Source organism: Scyliorhinus canicula, chromosome 17 (assembly GCF_902713615.1).
Source record: "Scyliorhinus canicula chromosome 17, sScyCan1.1, whole genome shotgun sequence".
In the NCBI taxonomy this organism is placed as follows: domain Eukaryota; kingdom Metazoa; phylum Chordata; class Chondrichthyes; order Carcharhiniformes; family Scyliorhinidae; genus Scyliorhinus; species Scyliorhinus canicula.
In genome coordinates, this window is record NC_052162.1 from 124893701 (window position 1) to 124914019 (window position 20319).

At 48.4% G+C, this 20319-nt stretch overlaps 1 protein-coding gene and 2 long non-coding RNA genes across 4 annotated transcripts in view; 1 reads left to right on the forward strand and 2 right to left on the reverse strand.

The window, feature by feature from the left end:
* The window catches only part of LOC119951267, a 28505-nt gene extending 26956 nt beyond the window's left edge, over positions 1-1549 (reverse strand). Inside the window, exon 1 of the long non-coding RNA XR_005457568.1 lies at positions 1288-1549. This is a non-coding gene — a long non-coding RNA (uncharacterized LOC119951267). The remainder of the gene's footprint in view (positions 1-1287) is intronic.
* Positions 1-19993, forward strand: part of LOC119951599 (zinc finger protein 229-like) — a gene marked incomplete at its 3' end in the record, with an annotated part of 96696 nt that extends 76703 nt beyond the window's left edge. The window contains exon 2 of the mRNA XM_038774782.1: positions 19519-19993. Coding sequence (XP_038630710.1) covers positions 19519-19993 — 475 coding nt within the window. The remainder of the gene's footprint in view (positions 1-19518) is intronic.
* Positions 14392-18587, reverse strand: LOC119951272. Of its 2 annotated transcripts, none has more exons than XR_005457572.1 (3): positions 18551-18587; positions 17731-18067; positions 14392-14431 (listed from the first exon to the last, which is right to left on the reverse strand). It is a non-coding gene; the product is annotated as an uncharacterized LOC119951272 (long non-coding RNA). The 2 variants fall into 2 exon arrangements; XR_005457573.1 differs by lacking the exon at positions 18551-18587 and adding an exon at positions 18151-18274.
* Positions 19994-20319: the final 326 nt, after the last annotated feature.

A 20319-nucleotide genomic window follows, 5' to 3' on the forward strand; every position in this document is an offset into this window, starting at 1 on the left:
TTAAAAGGTCGAAGGAGACCGTTCCTTCCTGACCTTTCTTGTCATATTTAGACTGCCTGGGTTATGACGAGTTAGTCTTATGAGAATTTGCGGAGCTCAGGCATTTCGGAACGCTTGACCTTCTCTGATCTTATTCAGGCTTTAAGTCATGCGAAGTCAGCTTTTCTTACATTGTACCAAGTAATTGACCAGTTTTCCCATCATGCCATTACTTATTTCGTACAACATCACCTCAGGGACATGTCCACAGCCAGAGGATGGGTGGGTGCCACGTCAGGTGGTGGTGGGGGGGGGGGGGATCCCTGGAGAGATGGGCAAAGGGACCGGGGGGTCAGCCCGCATTGAAGAAGAAAGTGAGAGGCAGCATAATGTTTGTGCAGAGAGGTATTTATTGTGCTGTACACTACCCCCCTCCTGGTGGTGTGGTTCCCCCATCCTCAATGTGCCTGGCCCTCCTCGCTCTAACACTATGTTCGCGTACCAATGTCGACGAAGTTGCACAGGCGTGACTGACGCTCATTCTGTCTGAAACTGTGCACCAGGGAATGAACGCAGGCCGACCATTTTGGTTGAAGCCACACTCACGTGACTGACGGATTTGAAGCCGCGGAGGTGGGCCAACGCTCACTCGAGCGTCTGGTTGAAGCTGCACAGGTTTGATGGGCGTTGGTGAAGCCTTGCAAGTGGGCCAATGCTCACTCGAGTGTCTAGTTGAAGCCGCATAGTTCACTGCATTTTCTTTCCCTTTGTCTATTTGTTATATTTCTCCCTCCATCGTGTCAGAAAATAAATAAAAAATAGATAATGCCGAAAACAAAGAAAGTGAATGTTCCGGGTTCCGATTGGGCCGCCGTGAGCTCCATCACAGGTTTCATAGCGGAACATCAATCTCAGTTAATGCAGAAAGATGGTTGGGACCCACACCTTACGGCTGGGGAACAGGAAAGCTGGCGGATGGGTCAGAAGAAGGATAGAGAACAAAAGGGGTAATAATTATGAGCAGCCTATATTTAGTGAATAATTAGACAAAGGAATGAGACAATCCAGCCCAGCCAGTGGCTGCAGTTTGCAGCAACACAGTTGGGCAGATAGGGTGGGGCCACCCCAGTGGATAAAACACTCACCAACCGTCCTTGGGCCGAGGATACTGAGCCTCATCTCCCTGTGGCCAGAACCAATAGATATTGAGAACTGAAGGAAAAGGGGAGACATTTAGTAAACCCACAGGGTAAGGCTAATCCTGAAGGAACACAAATTTGCTGAGGAATGGCAATGGTGTCACTTTACCTGCCTGAAGACACAGGAAACTGAGCGATAATTCAGCTGGACGGCTGGAAATGAAATACAGGCTTGTGTCTCAAAGGAAAACTCTGTCTGTGAAAAAGCATTTTTGCAAACTTTAAGCCAAGGTCATTCAAAGCAAGTTGATAAGGACAAGTACAGCTCCTCCTGCGATTACCAAGGGGGAGGCTGCCCTAAACATTCAGTCATATATTCTCCCCTCCCTTGTACTGGTGAGTTAGCAACAGTTATAGTTAAAAATGTAAAAAATGAATTTACTGTTCCATTTGAGATGCTAATAAGAGGTTTTATATTGTGTTTAGTTCTAAAAAAAACATTTACAATTAATTTGGATAGGAAACTAAACTTCATCTAATGTGAAACTCTGATTTTAATAAAATTCAAACTGCTAGGATTCAAGAGATCCTGCTTACTTTCAAACCTTGAAAGTAAGCAGCCCACGTTTAAGTCAGTCTGTTCCAAAACAAAGATAAGACGAGTTTGGCAGCAATCCAATTTTAACTCCCCAGTACATTTGGGTGATAAAACATGTTGAGAGTCAGTTAACAACTCATTTCACAAAATATCGCTTGTAACTTTGGTTAAGTAGCAAATACTGTAAATTGAAGGGGAAAAGGATAGACAACAGAAATGAAATTGAAGCAAATTGAACAAAAGATGTTGTAAATGGCGAAAGGGGGCACACATTGCGTGCCAAGTCTCCTTGTCCCTTTAGGTTCTGTCGGAAAATTAACCATTTCAGCAGATTTGTTTTAAATCGCTCACAAAACAGTGTGTCTGTGATTCTGTAGATGTCAATGTTAATTTAAATAAGGTTTAATTGCGGATTTGTGGGAATTCAACAAGACCAGTTAAATGTGGAAATTTTAAGCAGTGTGAGAGATATATCATATTTGTCACATCCCCCCAGATAAGGACAAGCATTTTTGTAATTTCTTCATTTTTGAACAAAATGTAACAATCTGTTTCCCACAATCTAAATCCCACCCAGTCACCAGTGAGGTTAAGATAATTAGGAAAGGACAACAAAGAATAGAGAGAAAATGAACACAAATCCTTTCCTGTATGAATGATTCCTTGTGTGTCTGTAAGTGCTGTTTGTGTGAGCGATCTAATGACTTGTTAACTCCCTATCGTCTGGTCTTGTGTGTCATCTCAGTTTTACTCCTTGCCTGCTTAATATGTGTCCCATATTTCTAGGAAGTTATGAAAAGTGATAACTAACTGTATGTCTAAATTTGTAGCGAGGGATTGTGAGTTTGCAGTGTTCTGTCTTTGATGTCCTTGAGCGACAAGAGAATGAACTCTGAAATTTACAGCTGTGAAATTGTTTTTTTTTGCTTCATGTGAATGTTTATGGATTTGTTTTATTATTGGTTTTGGCAAACCTAACCTTGATTTGTGTAAATGTTGCCTTGATCGGGGAAATCAGAGGTAGGGCTGCTAACTCATTAAAAGGGACACTTACTAGAGGAACAAGAAGCAATTTGAATGAGAGAGAGAGTTAACTCTTTCATTTAGACTGAGACATGAATCCATTCCACCTCAAACATACTGGACCCCTGTGGTTTGTTTAGGAAGTGGATTTGGCAGAATTAAAGACGACAGCTCAGAACCATTGCTGAGACTATTTTAACATTGAAAAGGAAGTCAAACACTTAATTTAGCGGACTACCTTTGGAAAATAAAACATGTTTAAGGAAAACAAGGAAAAGGTAAATGTGTTAATGTCTGGAAGATGTTTGAGTTCTGTTTTAAAGATAGTATAAAAACACTCCATCGGACTGTCAGAGCAGATTCCTTGAACTCAACTGGGCAGACCAAGACATGACCTGGGTAATTTAAAACTTGGCCCCTCTATTAGGAAATCATGCAGTCTCCATTAATAATTAATTGGGATAGGGAAAATATTTTGGATGATGCAAATAAGAACGATGTCTGTAGCACCTATGGATCGTGGGTGTTTGGACAGGTGTGAGAAAATATAAGGCAAATTATCAAGGGAACAGTCCCACTGTGGGTTCATCTATTTAACCCATCACGAAATGCCAACCATAGGTTGACTGGATGCCAGGTCAGGGGATTATCATATGTATATAGTATTGATGTTGAATGTATTATGAATAACAATATATTAATGGGTACTGTTTTAGTGATACCCATTATAACCATGTTGTAAGGAACCTCTTTTGAATCCATACTTGCCCCTCATTCTCCTTTTAAATTTCTGTGTTGTTGGCTGCTATGAAACTGCAGACTTTGGTTTTAATCTGAACCCCCCCCCGGTCTAAGTTGCTATTTGAACTGGCCCAAGAGAACTCCCCTTAGTGCAGTGTGCTATGTGGCATAGTCCAGTGATGTCATTTTGATGGACTTGGTCAGCAGCTAACCAATGCTTCTGAAATTCCGGGGCTCATTCAGTTTACAATTTTGATTGATAGAGCACTTCTGAGGTTTCTGCGAAGAAGAAGTGCAGGCTCCATTTTAATTCAGTCCTGTTAACACCCTGGAGTGACCAGGTCTGGCTCTCTCCTATCAGCTAAGGCTGGTGATTAAAACATTCTCCAGCCAAGCCTGTGAAAGTAACTTCTTATTGAAATGCTGCAAGCAGTCTCTCCAGCCAAGCCTGTGAAAGCTTAATCCTCTGTTTGAAAGGCTGGGAAAAGCCCAGTCTGATATTTCTCTCCTGAGAATCCTGAAAGGTCCTGAAGACCAGACCCTTCTCTCTCTCTTCATACCACAGCTAGAAACCCTGCACAAAGACCAGACATGCAGTTTAAAGGCAGAGTGGATGGAGAACCTGCTGTAAGGGAGGGTGAATTGTGATGAGGATGCAGTGATCCTACAGCAAGATCTGGACAGGTTGGGTGTGTGGGCAAACCAATGGCAGATGCAGTATAATTTGGATAAGTGTGAGGTTATTCATTTTGGAAGCAAAAACAGGAAGCAGATTACTACCTGAATGGTTGTAAATTGGGAGAGGGAGTGTGCAGTGCGACCTGGGTGCCCTTGTGCACCATTCCTGACGGCAAGCATGCAGGTGCAGCAGGCAGTAAAGAAGGCTAATGGTATGTTGGCCTTCATTGCAAGAGGTTTCGAGTATCGAAGCAGGGATGTGTTGCTGCAATTGTACAGGGCCTTGGTGAGGCCACACTTGGAGTATGTGCAGTTTTGCTCTGCTCTGAGGAAGGATGTTTTTGCTCTCGAGGGAGTGCAGCGAAGGTTTACCAGGCTGATTCCAGGGATGGTAGGACTGTCATATGAGGAGAGATTGGCTAGGTTGGGATTGTTCTCACTGGAGTTCAGAAGATGACAGGGTATCTCATAGAGACTTATAAAATTCTAACAGGACTAGACCGGTAGATGCAGGGAAGATGTTACCAATGATGGTGTGTCCAGAACCAGATCACAGCCTGAGGATTCAGGGTAAACCATTTCGGACAGAGATAAGGAGACATTTCTTTACACAAAGAGTGGTGAGCTGTGGAATTCATTACCACAGGAAGTAGTTGATGCTAAAACTTTTAATCAATTCAAGAGGCGGCTGGATATAGCACTTGAGGAGAATGGAATCAAAGGTTATGGGGAAAGCAGGATTAGGCTATTTTTAAAATAATAATTTTTATTCACTTTTTTCAGCAACAATTTTCTCTCCCCCCCCCCCCCCCCCCCCAAGGTTGCTGCTGAGGTTGGCCACCCTTTAATCCTTCGCCAGGAAATCGAGAAAAGGCTGCCACCGCCGGAAGAACCCTTGTACCAACCCCCTCAGGGCAAACTTAACCTTTTCCAGCTTGAGTACCCGGCCATGTCGTTAATCCAGGCCTCCGAGCTCGGGGCTTCGCGTCCCTCCATTGTAAAAGAATCCTGCGCCGGGCTACTAGAGACGCAAAGGCCAGAATGCCGGCCTCTCTCGCCTCCTGCACTCCCGGCTCCGATGCTACCCCAAAGATCGCGAGCCCCCAGCCCGGCTCCACCCTGGAACTCACCACCTTGGACAAAGTCCCCCACCCCCTTCAAAACCCCTCCAATGCCGGACACGCCCAGAACTTGTGGGTGTGGTTCGCCGGGCCTCCCGAACACCTCCCACACCTGTCCTCCCTCCCAAAGAACCGACTCATCCTGGCCCCAGTCATGTGCGCCCTATGCAGGACCTTCAGCTGAATTAAGCTGAGCCGTGCGGACGAAGAGGACGAGTTCACCCTCTCCAGGGCATCCGCCCATGTCCCATCATCAATTTCTTCCCCTAGCTCCTCCTCCCACACTTTGCTTTTAGCTCCTCCACTGAGGCCTCCTGCCCCTCCTGCATCATCTGATAAATTGCCGATGATCCTACCCTCACTGACCCACGTCCCCGAGAGCACTGTATCCTGCAGCCCCCTAGGCGGTAGCCGCGGGAACTCTGCCACCTGCCGCTTAACAAACGCCCTGATCTGCATATACCTGAAAGCAGTCCCAGGGGGGAGACCCCACTTTCCCTCCAACTCCTCTAAAGTCGCAAACCCCATCAAGGAAGAGGTCCACCATCCGTCTGATGCCTACCCTGTGCCAACTCCCAAACCCACCATCTATTCTCCCTGGCGCAAACCGGTGATTGCCCCATATCGGGGCCCAAACTGAGGCCTTCACTCCCCCCCATGCCGCCTCCACTGCCCCCAAATTTGAGGGACGCTACCACTACTGGACTCGAGGAATATCTTGCCGGGGGGGGGGGGGGGGGGGAGTGGGGCCGTCACCAATGCCTCCAAACTCGTACCCACACATGACGCCACCTCCAACCTCTTCCATGCGGCACCCTGCCCCTCCATCACCCACCTACGAATCATTGCCACATTCGCAGCCCAGTAATACCTACACAAGTTGGGCAACGCCAAACCGCCTACCTCCCTGCTTCGCTCCAGGAATACCCTCCTCACTCTCGGGGCCTTCCGCGCCCACACGAACCCCAGAATACTCTTATTAACCCTCCTAAAAAAAGCCTTGGGAATCAATATGGGGAGACACTGGAAGAGAAACGAAAACCTCGGGAGCACCGTCATCTTAACTGACTGGACCCTACCCGCCAAAGAGAGTGGCAGCGCAACCCACCTCCGAAACTCCTCCTCCATCTGTTCCACCAGCCTCGAAAAGTTTAGCCTATGCAGGGCCCCCAGCTCCTAGCTATCTGGACACCAAGATATCTAAAGCTCCTCTCCGCCCTCTTCAACGAGAGCTCTCCTATCTCCCTCTCCTGGTCCCCCAGGTGCAGCACAAACAGCTCACTCTTCCCCACGTTGAGCTTATAGCCCGAAAAATCCCCAAACTCCCCAAGTATCCTCAACACCTCTGGCATCCCCCCCGCCAGATCCGGGATGTACAACAGTAAATCATCTGCGTACAGCGACAACCGATGCTGCTCCTCCCCCTGCACAATCCCCCTCCAATTCTTCGAATCCCTCAGCGCCAAAGCCAAGGTCTCAATCGCTAACGCGAAGAGCAGGGGAGACAAGGGGCACCCCTGCTTCGTCCCCCGGGACAGCCGAAAGTCCTCCGACCTCCTCCCATTCGTCACCACACTCGCTACTGGGGAACTATACAGCAGCCTCATCCAGCTAATGAATCCCTCACCAAACCCAAACCTCAGCACTTCCCACAGGTAACTCCACTCCACCCTGTCAAAAGCTTTCTCCGCATCCATCGATGCTACTATTTCCGCCTCCCCAGCCGCCGACGCCATCATCATGACATTAAGAAGCCGCCGCAGATTGACATTCAGCTGCCTCCCCTTCACAAACCCCGTTTGGTCCTCATGGATAACCATCGGGACCACATCTTCCACCCTCCTGGACAATATCTTAGCCAACAACTTTGCGTCCACGTTGAGAAGCAAAATCGGCCTGTAAGACCCACACTGGAGGGGGTCCTTATCCCGCTTCAGGATCAGTGAGATTATTGCTCTCGACATTGTTGGGGGCAAAGCTCCCCCTTCCCTCGCCTCATTCAGGGTCCTCACAAGCAGCGGGCCCAGCAGATCTGAGAACTTCTTATAAAACTCCACCGGGAACCCATCAGGTCTCGGTGCTTTCCCTGTCTGCATGCTCCCCAGCGCCTCCATCAGCTCCTCCAACTCAATTGGGGCCGCCAGACCCTCCACCCGCTCATCCTCCACTCTTGGGAACTCCAGCTTATCCAGAAAGCAGTCCATCCCGCCCACCTCCCTAGGGGGCACCGACCAGTACAGCTCCTCATAAAAGGATCTGAACACCCCATTAATGTCCCTGCCACTCGCACCAGGTTCCCTCCTACATCTCTAACTCCCCCTATCTCCCTCGCTGCCTCCCGCTTCCGGAGCTGGTGGGCCAGCATCCGACTTGCCTTCTCCCCGTACTCAAATATCGCCCCCTGCGCCCTCCTCCACTGCGCCCTCCTCCACTGCGCCTCCGCCTTCCGGGTGGTCAGTATATCGAACTCCATTTGGAGACTGCGACGTTTCCTCAAAAGCCCCTCGTCCGGGACATCCGCATACCTCCTGTCCACCCTTACCATTTCTTCCACCAACCTCTCCTTCTCAACCCTCTCCCCCCGCTCCTTGTGCGCCCGAATAGATATCAGCTCCCCTCTAACCACTGCCTTCAGCGCTTCCCAAACCACCCCAACTTGTACCTCCCCATTATCATTAGCTTCCAAATACCCCTCTATACCCCTACGGACCCGCCCACATACTTCCTCCTCTGCCAGAAGCCCCACGTCTAACCTCCACAGCGGGCGCTGATCCTTCCCCTCCCCCAGCTCCAGGTCCACCGAATACTCCGCCCCCACCACTCTCGGGATTAGCGCCCTGCTGAGTACAAAAAAATCAATCCGGGAATAAGCCTTGTGGACATGGGAGAAAAAGGAAAACTCCCTACCTCCTGGCCTCAAAAACCTCCAAGGGTCTACCCCTCCCATCTGATCCATGAACCCCCTCAGAACTGAGGCCGCCGCCAGCCTCTTGCCCGTCCTTGACTTTGAACGATCCAGAGCTGGATCCCAACACGTATTGAATTCCCCTCCCAAGATCAAGCCCCCCGTCTCCAGGTCCGGGATCCGGCTCAACATTCGCCGCATGAAGCCCGCATCGTCCCAGTTGGGACGTACACATTAACCAGAACCACCCGCTCCCCTTGAAGCCTACCACTCACCACTATGTATCTACCTCCACTGTCCGCCACCACACACGACGCCACGAATGACAAGCTCTAGCCAACTAAAATCGCCACCCCTCGATTCTTCGCATCTAGCCCCGAGTGAAACACCTACCCAACCCAGCCTTTTCTCAGCCTCACCTGATCCGCCACCTTAGGGTGCGTCTCCTGAAGCATAGCTACATCCGTTCCCAGCCCCTTCAAATGCGCCAAGACCCGGGACCGCTTCACCGGTCCATTCAGCTCCCTCACGTTCCATGTGACCAGCCGAATCTGGAGGGTCTTCCCCCTCCCTCTGCGCCGGTCAGCCATAGCTTTCCCACGGCTCACCATGTGCCCGCTGAACCCCCCAGGCCCGTTCCCCACGGCGGCAGACCCCCCTCCCAACCTCCCCCATCACCAGCAGTTCCCCTTCGGCCCCTGCAGCAGCAACCCGGTAGCCCCCCCCCCCATTTCCCACCCCCCCAAGCCCCCCCCACCCCCCCCAAGCTAGGGCCCCCCCAGCTGCTTAACCCCTTCCATCGCACTTCCATAAGTCAGCCAACTCCTGCTGACCCCGGCTGCCCCCATCATCCCAACGAACCCCCCCCGATGCAACACAACCACCATTCCCTCCTCCAAGTGCCGGTCCCGCCCACAGCTCCTCCAGCACGGGAAGAAAACCCGCGCTTCCATCCCAAACCCCGCCCCACCGACCCAACACGTGGGAAAAAGACGGGCACATGACCCAGCGGGACCCGCGAACAGCTCCCCAACCCTCCACCAGTGAAAAAACGAAAAAGCACCCAAATAAATAAATAACAGCCCCAAAAAGCGGAAAAGCAAAAAGGCATCATCGAACACAACCAATAAAAGCAAAAGGATACCAAGGGGCTGGTTTAGCTCACTGGGCTAAATCGCTGGCTTTTAAAGCAGGCCAGCAGCACAGTTCGATTCCCGTACTAGCCTCCCAGAACAGGCGCTGGGATGTGGCGACTAGGGGCTTTTCACAGTAACTTCACTGAAGCCTACTCGTGACAATAAGTGGTTGTCATTTCATTACAAAGCCTCCGGACTATGTACATCATTCCCCAGTCCTCAGTTCGAGTCTAATTTCTCCACCTGGACAAAGGCCCAGGCCTCCTCCGGAGAATCGAAGTAGAGCTGGCGATCCTTATGAGTGACCCAGAGGCGGGCCGGCTGTAGCAGGCCAAACTTCACCCCCTTCCTGTGAAGCACTCCCTTCGCCCGATTGAAACCAGCTCTTCTCTTCGCCACCTCTGCGTTCCAGTCCTGATAGATCCTGATGTCCGCATTCTCCCACTTGCTACTCCTCTCCTTCTTTGCCCATCTCAGCACACACCCATGGTCAATGAAGCGGTGAAAATGGACCAGCACCGCCCTAGGCTGCTTGTTCAGCCTAGGCTTCCTCAACACCACTCGATGGGCACCCTCCAGCTCCAAGGGTCCCTGGAACGACCCCGCGCCCATTAACGAGTTCAGCACCACAGCCACGTAGGCCCCCAAATCCGAACCTTCCAGCCCCACCGGGGTGCCCAGAATCCGCAGGTTCTTCCAACGGGAGCGGTTCTCCATCTCCTCCATCCTCGCCAGCCACTTCTTGTGGAGTGCCTCGTGCGACTCCACCTTCACTGCCATGCCCAGGAATTCATCCTCGCTCTCCGAGGTCTTTTGCCGCAGCTCTTGGATCTCTGCACCCTGAGCCATCTGAGTCGCCATGAGCTTGTCCAGCGAGGCCTTAAACAGTTCCAGGATCTCAGCCTTCATCTCTCTGAAGCTGCACTGAAGGAGCTCCTGCTGCTCCCGTGCCCACTGCTGCCATGCTGCCGGTTCCCCGCCCGCCGCCATCTTGTTTTTCCTGCCTCGCACCTTTCTCTGCTCCAAAGCCAACTTTTGACCGTTCCGCTCCTGGTCCAGTCCATCCACCGGCAGATAAGCACATTGGATGTGTTCCCACCTGGGGAAAAGTCCAACCGGTACCGCTAGGGGCCCTTAAAAGAGACCACAAATAGCGGGAACTACCGAACGTGCGGCTTAGCTCTGCATCACCGCAACCGGAAGTCCGCATGGGTGCATAATCAAAGTCACATTGTGCAATTCGTCATTGTGGACACAAAGCGAGAGTCCATATTGGGACCGAAAGTGTGTGAAGCCCTGAACCTCGTTGAGCGACTGTACGTTCCAGACAGCGTGAAGACAGAGGATCATTGTAACTGGCTCCGAGATATGATGCCGCAGTCATTCAATGAGGACAGTGATGAAACAGATGATGAGCCAGAAGAGGAAGACTATGAAGGTCTATCAACTTTATTTGCAACTGGTTGATCAACTGGATGAGTCCCATTTGGACATGCAGCATTTGCGCAGTAGATTGGAGCAATTGCGCAAACGTTTGGTCACCACAGTGTATGGTGAAGGTGAAGGAAGGGATTTAACTGAGCATATGGGAGCTTCTCTTTTCCATAGTAACTGTGGTAAAGACAAAAATAAGCCAGACCTTTATGGCAAAATGGATTATATGAATGAGGAAATATATGCAGATAAATTGTTTTTGCTGGAAACACAATTTTTGAAAGATCTTTCACCAATGTCTTTGGAATCCCAAAAGCTTCAGTTATTTCCTACTTTGGGCAGCTCGCCATTGAATGGCCCAGAACCTGAAGATGACCTAATTGGCATTTCTGAGCTCCGTCCTTCCAACTATGAGTCTGAAAGTCCCACTGATTGTGAAAGATTCTCTACAGAGGTGGGACAGTTAATAAACTTCTAGTGGTCTGAATGTTGCAATAAGATATGGTTGATATAATAATTGATATGGTTAATCTCTACAGATATGAGGAAACAGTAATTGCAGTTGGGTTGACAAAAAGATATTTATTGATGTCACTCAGAACATTGTGTACAACTGGAGTCTGCTGGATGTGCAGCCAGAGTGGCTCCTTCGACAATGAACCTGTTGATTCAATCTGTTCTCTGATGGATGTCCATTGGACGCCACCTTGGAAATATCGGGGCAAAGAATCACATAAAAAATAAAATGTTTATCTCAATGAAAAACAAAAAAAAACTTTATTTGCAACTAGCGACGAAGTGATCACAGGTAGGGTACAATGTGTGCAGGACAACGGTGAGACTGACAGTTCTCAGCTGGACTGTACAGAGGCTGACAATGAGAGCGCAACACTGAACAAATCAGTTGAGAGCTCACCGATTGTGAACAGCCAACAAGAAAATGAAGACATCTTGAAGAAGTTGACTCCAATTGAGAAGCACAAAGAGCTCAAAGATACGTCAGATAATTCAAAGGGAACTGATAGTAAAAAGATCAAAGATTGTGGGAGAATCTAGAAATTGAAGTCACTTTAAAAGTAATAACTTGCACATTTAAGGCAGAGGAGAGGTTTTTCTCTCTGAGAGTCGTGAGGCTTTGGAACTCTCTTCCTCAAAGGGCAGTGGAAGCAGAATCTGTGAATATTTCGAAGGCAGAGCTGGAAAGATTCCTGATAAGCAAGGGGGTGAAAGGTTATCGGGGGGGTCAGCGGGAGTGTGGAGTTGAGGTTACAATCAGATCAGCTGTGAACATGTTGAATGCTAGAGCAGGCTCGAGGGGCCGAGTGGCCTACTCCTGTTCCTAATCAGTATGTTATCACATCCTTTATAATAGATTGTAGCATTTTCCCTCCTACTGATGTCAGGCTAATGGGTCTGTGGTTCCCCGTTTTCTCTCTCCCTCCTTAAATAGTGGGGTTACATTTACCACTTTCCAATCTACAGGAACCATTCCAGAATCTATAGAATTTTGAAAGATGATCACCAATATTTCCACTATCTCTCCATCCGCCTCTTTCAACACTCTGGGATGTAGAGAATCAGCTTTTGGGGATTTATTAACTTTCAATCATGTTAAGTTCTCCAGTGCTACTTTTTCACTAATACTAATCTCTTTCAGATCCTCGTGCTCACTGGTCCCTTGGTTCTCTCGTGTTTTGGGGACAATTTCTGTAGCTTCTGAAGACAGACACGCATTGTTTAGTTTGTCTGCCATTATAAACTCTCCTGTCTCTGTCTGGAATGGACCCACATTGGTCTTTGCTAATCTTTTCCTTTTCACATTCCTACAGGAGCTTTTCCAGTCGGTTTTTATGCTTATCGCCTGTTTTCTCTCTTATTCTATTTTCTCTTTATCAGTTTCTTGGTCCTCCTTTGCTGAATTCTAAAACAAGTTCCCAATCCTCAGGTTTACTACTATTTTGGCCACTTTATGTGCCTCTTCCTTTGATCTAATGGAACTTTAAACTTTTCTTGTTCACTACGGTTGCATCACTTTTCCTGTTGGATTTTTGCTCCTTAAAGAAATCTATGTTTGTTGCATTTATGTGAAATAAGAGTCGTCCCAGATGACCACAGGCTGCTTTCCCCTTTGAGAGAGTGAGCTGACTGGTGGTGATTGAATTTGAGGTCACCACACCACAGGGGAGGGGCAATGTTGAAAAGGTGGGGCCTTCATGGATAACCTCAGCCGGTACGGGAGTTGAACCCCTGATGTTGGAGTCACTGCGCATCACAAACCAGCTATCCAGCCAACTGAGCTAACTCTCTCCGGTGTGAACTCGCTGGTGTCTCCGCAGGCTGGATAACGTAGTGAATCCCTTTCCACATTGCGAGCAGGTGAACAGCCTCTCCCCAGTGTGAACTCGCTGGTGTGTCTGCAGGCTGGATAACTGAGTGAATTTATTTCCACATTGAGGGCAGGTGTACGGCCTCTCCCCAGTGTGAACTCGCTGGTGGTCTCTGGCAGGTCGGATAACTGACAGAATCCCTTCCCACATGAGCATGTGAACAGCTTCTCCCCAGTGTGAACTCGCTGGTGTGTCCGCAGGTTGGATAAAACACTGAACCTCTTCTCACACTGAGAGCAGCTGAATGGCCTCTCCCCAGTGTGAATGCGCTGGTGTGTCCGCAGGGCAGATGGATCACTGAATCCCTTCCCACACTGAGAGCAGGTGAATGGCTTCTCCCCAGTTTGAACTCTCTGGTGTCTCCGCAGGCTGTATAACGTAGTGAATCCCTTTCCACATTGCGAGCAGGTGAACGGCCTCTCCCCAGTGTGAACTCGCTGGTGTGTCTGCAGGCTGGATAACTCAGTGAATTTATTTCCACATTGAGGGCAGGTGTATGGCCTCTCCCCAGAGTGAACTTGCTGGTGTGCCTTCAGATAAGATAAATGATTGAATCCCTTCCCACACTGAGAGCAGCTAAATGGCCTCTCCTTTGTGTGAACTCGGCAGTGTGTCTGCAGGGCGGATGAATCACTGAATCTCTTCTCACACTGAGAGCAGGTGAACGGCCTCTCCCCAGTGTGGAATCGCTTGTGTCTCTGCAGATTGGATGAATCACTGAATCTCTTCTCACACTGAGAACAGGTGAACGGCCTCTCCCAGTGTGGAATCGCTTGTGTCTCTGCAGATTGGATGAATCACTGAATCTCTTCTCACACTGAGAGCAGGTGAATGGCCTCTCCCCAGTGTGACTGCGTCGATGAATCTCCAGCTCTGATGGGGTTCTGTATCCCTTCCCGCAGTCTCCACATATCCACGGTTTCTCCATGTTTTGTGTCTCCTCGAGTCTCTCCTGATCAGAAAATGAGTTGAAGCCTCCTCCACACACAGAATACGTGTACGGTCTCTCCCCGCTGTGAATGGTGTGATGTTTGTTCAGGCTGTGTAACTGGTTTAAAGCTCTTTCCACAGTCAGTGCTCTGGAACAGTGTTCGGGTGTGTGTGTCTCGGTGCTTTTCCAGTCACACTGATGTTTAAAATCTTTTGTTACCGACAGATCGGGCAAACTTTTTCCTTCCCCTTTTAGATTAAAAGGCCGATGATATTCAGGTCACAAGGAACCTGGTGACTCTGTCAGATCGAGACGTTATGTTTGAGATGTCTGTCTGTAATTCCTTCTCTTCTAATATCCTGTAAAAGAAGTTTACAGATGACATCACAGTCAGTACAGGATAGAAATTCAGAACAGAGAATTCTAGTTTCTAGAGAACATTTTTTTCTCTCCCGTTTCCCAGTGCCTAGTCTCTAATACCTATTTCGCCATACCTAGCCTCCAGGGTGTGGACTCAGAGGGCAGAGTGCCAGAGCAGTAAGTACAATACCCTGACCTTGGGAATTCGAAGCCTAGTCTCCATGGAGAGGATTTGAAGAGGCAGAGTATCAGAGTAGTAAATATAAAAGACCTTTCCTAGTTTCCAGGGTGAGAACTGAGAGGTCTGGAGTTTTGGAGCTGAGTAAAAAACCTTTCCCTGGGGATTCGCGGCCTGCTTACCAGGGAGCAGACTTAGAACATTTAGTGCATTTGGCCCATCGGGTCTGCACCGACCCACTTAAGCCCTCACTTCCACCCTATCCCTGTAACCCAATAACCCTTCCTATCCTTTTTGGACACTAAGAGCAATTTATCATGGCCAATCCACCTGACCTGCACATCTTTGAACTGTGGGAGGAAACCGGAGCACCCGGAGGAAACCCACGCAGACACGGGGAGAACGTGCAGACTCCGCACAGACAGTGACCCAGCAGGGAATCGAACCTGGGACCCTGGCACTGTGAAGCCACAGTGCTATCCACTTGTGCTACTGTGCTGCTCTCACTTGGAGGGGCGGAATATTAATTCCTTACCTTGGGGATTTGTGGGCCTGTCTCCAGGGAGAAGACACGGAGGGATTGGAGTATCGGAGCTGTGAGTATAAAAACCTTCCCTCGGAGATTTGCAGCCTAGTCTCCAAGGGGACTCAGACGGGCGAAATGTCAGAATTGTGAGTATAAAACCTTACCTCGGGGGCTTGCAGCCTATCTCCAGGGAACGGACTCGAAGGGACAGAGTATCGGAGATGTGAGTATAAAACCTTACCTCGGGGGCTTGCAGCCTATCTCCAGGGAACGGACTCGAAGGGACAGAGCATTGCAGTGTTTTTCAAACCGTTTTGCCAGGGCCCATTTTTACCAACCGGCCATCCTTTGCGCCCCATATAGGCCGACCTTTGTGACCTTCGCTGGCCGACCTTTGTGACCCACCATTTTCACTGACCTTTAATGTGACAGGTGAGCCTGCTTGGTCCTCAAGATCTCACTTCCTTTGTTATTCAATGTTACATTCCTGACAATGACTTCAGCTGATGATTTAAGATCTCACTGCATCCATTGAAAAAAATAAATAGGTTTGTCCTCCAACTCGCCATGTTTCGTCTTCAAATGTCTTTGAAGTTTTGAGGGTTTTAAACTTTCATTTCCCAGTGCTTCCCTGCACATAACACACATGAACATTGAATCCTGATTTGCAGCGGTACAATGAATAACCCACACCTCAAGTAATCTTCTTTATGCTGATTTGTTCCTGTTTTCAGCTTCTTCTTCGTGGGTTGTTCACCAGAGGCCCACGAGTTCACACCAGCACTGCTGGCAGCTGCAATATGGAGGAATCGCTGTCACGCTCAGAACATGTGATGGCACCGTACAGGGCACGTGACCTGCTCTCTGCCGCTGCTTCCGGTGGAAGGACTCCGTCATTTGCTGAAAAAACTGACGTTGGACAACGCGCTGAGGTATGGAGGAAGGGGATCCACCCCGCTGGGCTCCGGGCCTGCCCACTGCTTAATAATAATAATAATAATAATCTTTATCAGTAAAGATCTTACCTTGGGAATCTTTATCAGACTTACATTAACACTGCAATTAAGTTACTGTGGCCCCTCGTCGCCACATTCCAGCTCCTGCTTGGGTGCACAGAGGGAGAAGTCAGAATGTCCAAATCACCTTACAAGCACGTCTTTCAGGACTTGTGGGAGTAAACCGGAGCATAGAATCACGACAGTACAGGAGGCCATTCAGTCCATCGGGTCTGCCCCGACCCTCTGAAAGAGTGCCGCGATCCTCCCAAAACCTGCCCACAACCCACCCGCAGGTTGCGACATGAGTTTCTAAACCACTTGAGTGTTGGAGGTGTGAGTACAAAGACCTTACCCTCAGGGATTCACAGCCTAATATTCAGGGAGCGGACTAGGAGGGGCGGAGTATTGAAGCTGTGAGTATAAAAATCTTACCTCGGAATTTGCGGCCTACTCTCCAGGAGTGCACTCAGAGGGACGGAGTATCGGAGCCGAGTATAAAAACCTTCCCTCAGGGATTTGCGGCCCAGTCTCCAGGGAGCAGACTCAGAGGGGCAGAGTATCGGAGCTGTCAGTATAAAAGCTTTACATCGGGGATTTGCGGCCCAGTCTCCAGGGAGCAGACTCAGAGGGGCAGAGTATCAGAGCTGTCAGTATAAAGCTTTACATCGGGGATTTGTGGACAGTCTCCAGGAAGTGGACTCGAAGGGACGGAGTATTGGAACAGTGAGTATAATAACATTACCTTGGGGATTCACAACCTGGTCTCCCGGGAGTGCACCCGGACAGATGGAGTTACGGAGCTGTGAGTATAAATTTGCACTGGTTGGAAATTTTAAATCTGGGGGCATAGTCTAAAAATTAGGGTTAAACCGTTCAAGAGCGATATTTGGAACAATGTCTTCACACAAAGGGTGGTAGAGGTTCGGAATTCTTTCCCACAAACAGCAGTTGTGAATTTTAAATGAGATCTATAGATTTTTGTTAAACAAAGATTTGATGGGATATGGGCCAACGGCAGGTATATGGAGTTACGCACATTCTCCCCAGGTCTGCATGGGTCTCACCCCCACAACCCAAAGATGTGCAGGATAGGTGAATTGGCTAAGCTAAATTCCCTCTATTGTAAAAAAAATAATTGGATACTCTGAATTTATAGAAAAAAAGGGAAAGAAAAAGGTCACAGATCAGCCATGGTCTCCTTGAATGGTGGGGCAGGCTCAAGGGACTGAATGGCTTACTCCTGCTCCTTTAAGACCATAAGAGAACCATAAATAATATATCTAATCTGTAGCATATAATAACACTAGACATATCTCTGTTCAATATTAGTTAGCTGTCCCCTTAAATGTCAGCCATCTCCTGGAGAAACCAGCCCTTTAATTGTGAACATTGGGAAAGAGACCATCCTTTTAGCCAGACAAATAAATGTGTCAAACTGAGGGAGCAAAGGATGTCAATGTGTTTAACAGAAAGAGACCTGGGCCAAGCTTTGCAGAGTCTGCCCCCTCCCTGGATTCACTTCCTTTCCCTTCAGTTGCTGCAAGTGAGAATGAGAAAAGAAATGGAAAGGGGGAGAAAAGAAAGTGTTTCACTCACAGATGTTGGAGACAGGAGGAAGTTTCAGTCTGTGTGAAGCTCAGTCTTCATTCTGATTGGCTGGAACAAGAGTCCTTACGGTCCTGCAACTCTTCCCATTGGTCACCAAATCACCTGGAAGGTCAGGGGGTGGGGCTCCCTCGCACATGCGCAGCTTCCCGTCTCCCTTGGACATGCGCAGTCCCGGGTCTGGGCGGCGCCGTCAGCCGGTTGCCTGGAAACCTTGTCTGGAGGAGGTTCTGTTGTCGGGTTTTTCTCCCTCAACCGACAGTAAATTAACATCAGAGAAATGTCCAGTGTTGTTATATGGTGCAGATTAGATATATTATTGATGGTTCTGTAATAAAGTATATTTATTATTATTTCCAGTTGTGTAATATTGTGCTGCAGCTACGTTATATATTTCCAGTCATCTCTTACCTCAGAGGGTTGTTAGTCTCTGGATTTCTCTTCCACAGGGACCAGTGGGGTCTGGGGGCCACTGAATATATTCACCGCTGAGTTGGACAGATTTCTGATTGACCAGGGAGTCGAGGGTTCTGGGGAATGGTAGGAAAATGGAGAGAAAGCGGAGATGAGGAGGGATTTCCTCACTCGAGGATGTGGTGAATGAAGGTTTGGAATTTTCTATCCCAGAGACTCGTGGAGCCTCAATCATCAAATAAAAATCGAAGGTGCCGCCAGTGCAAGGCGACGTCTTGCAAGCTGTGCTCAGCATACCCTCTAATTCTAACTTTTACTCTTGTTCTATGCTTCTAAAACTTAATTCTAACTGCTCTAATTACATTAACTTAATTACATTAACTGTTCAATTACTTACATCCCAGTTGTGACTGACACATTACATTCTGTAGTCTCTCTTTCCTTCCCTATGTACGGTATGCGTTATCTGTATAGCATGCAAGAAACAACACTTTTCATTGTATACTAATACATGTGACAACAATAAATCACATCAAAGTATTTTCAAGATCGAGATTGATAGGTTTCTAGATATTTAAGATATCAAGGGATATGGAGGATAGTGTGGGAAAATGGTGCTGAGGCAGATCGACGAATGATTCCACTGAATGATTGAGCAAACTCAATGGGCCGAATGGTGGACTGCAGCTCCTGTTTGTTATGATCTGTGTCCAGAACAGGAAGCAGAGAGCATGAATCAGTCTATCAACTTTAATCAGCACCAGGAGAATTGGGTGAATATTAGATCCAGCAGAGTGAGACGGGAGTGAGAGTGTGTGGGACGGAGATTTACAGCTTTTGGGGAATGAGAGAGGAAAGAATGTTCCATAGAAACTAGAATTGTCTGTTCTGAATTTCTGTCTTGGATTGACAGTGATGTCTTTTGTAAATTGTTTTTACAGGATATTAGAAGAGGAAGAATTACTGACAGAAATCTCAAACGTCACACCTCGATCTAACTGAGTCTGGGGATTTATTGGGACCTGAATATCATTGACCTTTGAATCTAGGAAAAATGTTTGCCCGTTCCGACTATTTCAAAAGATTTTAAACATCTGTGTGACTGGAAAAGCACCGACACACACACCCGAGTGAGCGCGTTCCAGAGCACTGACTGTGGAAAGAACTTCAACCAGTTACACAGCCTGAAAAAACATTGCACCATTCACAGCGGAGAGAGACCGTACACGTGCTCGCAGTGTCGTCAAGGCTCAAACTGATTGTCCGACCTGTAGAATCAAAAGGAGTCTCAAAACATGGAAAAACCGTGGAAATGTAGGGACTGTGGGAAGGGATTCAAAGCTCCATCTGAATTGGAAGCTCATCGCGCATTCACACTGGGGAGAGGCCGTTCACCTGCTTTCAGTGTGGGAAGGGATTCTCTCAGTTATCCCACCTGCAGTTACACCAGCGATTACACCAGCGAATTCACACTGGGGAGAGACCATTCACCTGCTCTCAGTGTGGGAAGGGATACACTCAGTTATCCCAGGTGCTGAAACACCAGCGAATTCACATTGGGGAGAGGCCATTCACCTGCTCTCAGTGTGGGAAGGGATTCTCTGATTCATACACCCTTCAAATACACCAGAGAGTTCACACAGGGGAGAGGCCATTCACCTGCTCTCAGTGTGGGAAGGGATACACTCAGTTATCCCAGCTGCTGAAACACCAGCGAATTCACATTGGGGAGAGGCCATTCACCTGCTCTCAGTGTGGGAAGGGATTCTCTGATTCATACACCCTTCAAATACACCAGAGAGTTCACACAGGGGAGAGGCCATTCACCTGCTCTCAGTGTGGGAAGGGATACACTCAGTTATCCCAGCTGCTGAAACACCAGCGAATTCACATTGGGGAGAGGCCATTCACCTAGATGGTACTTCTGGAATATCCAAGCACGGATAGGAAGATACAAATTAAGAAATAGGGCCCTCTCCGCCTTTGACCTGTTCGTTTTAGTTTCAGATCAAGCAACGATCATACCGATGAAGAACCTGAACAACACTCTGCAGGAGAATGTTTCAGACAGTATGGGAAAAAAACTAATGATACAATTGGCTACATGTTTGAGGGAATTGAATGATAGAGCCCGGAAGAAAAACCTTACGGGTTAGCAACAAATCA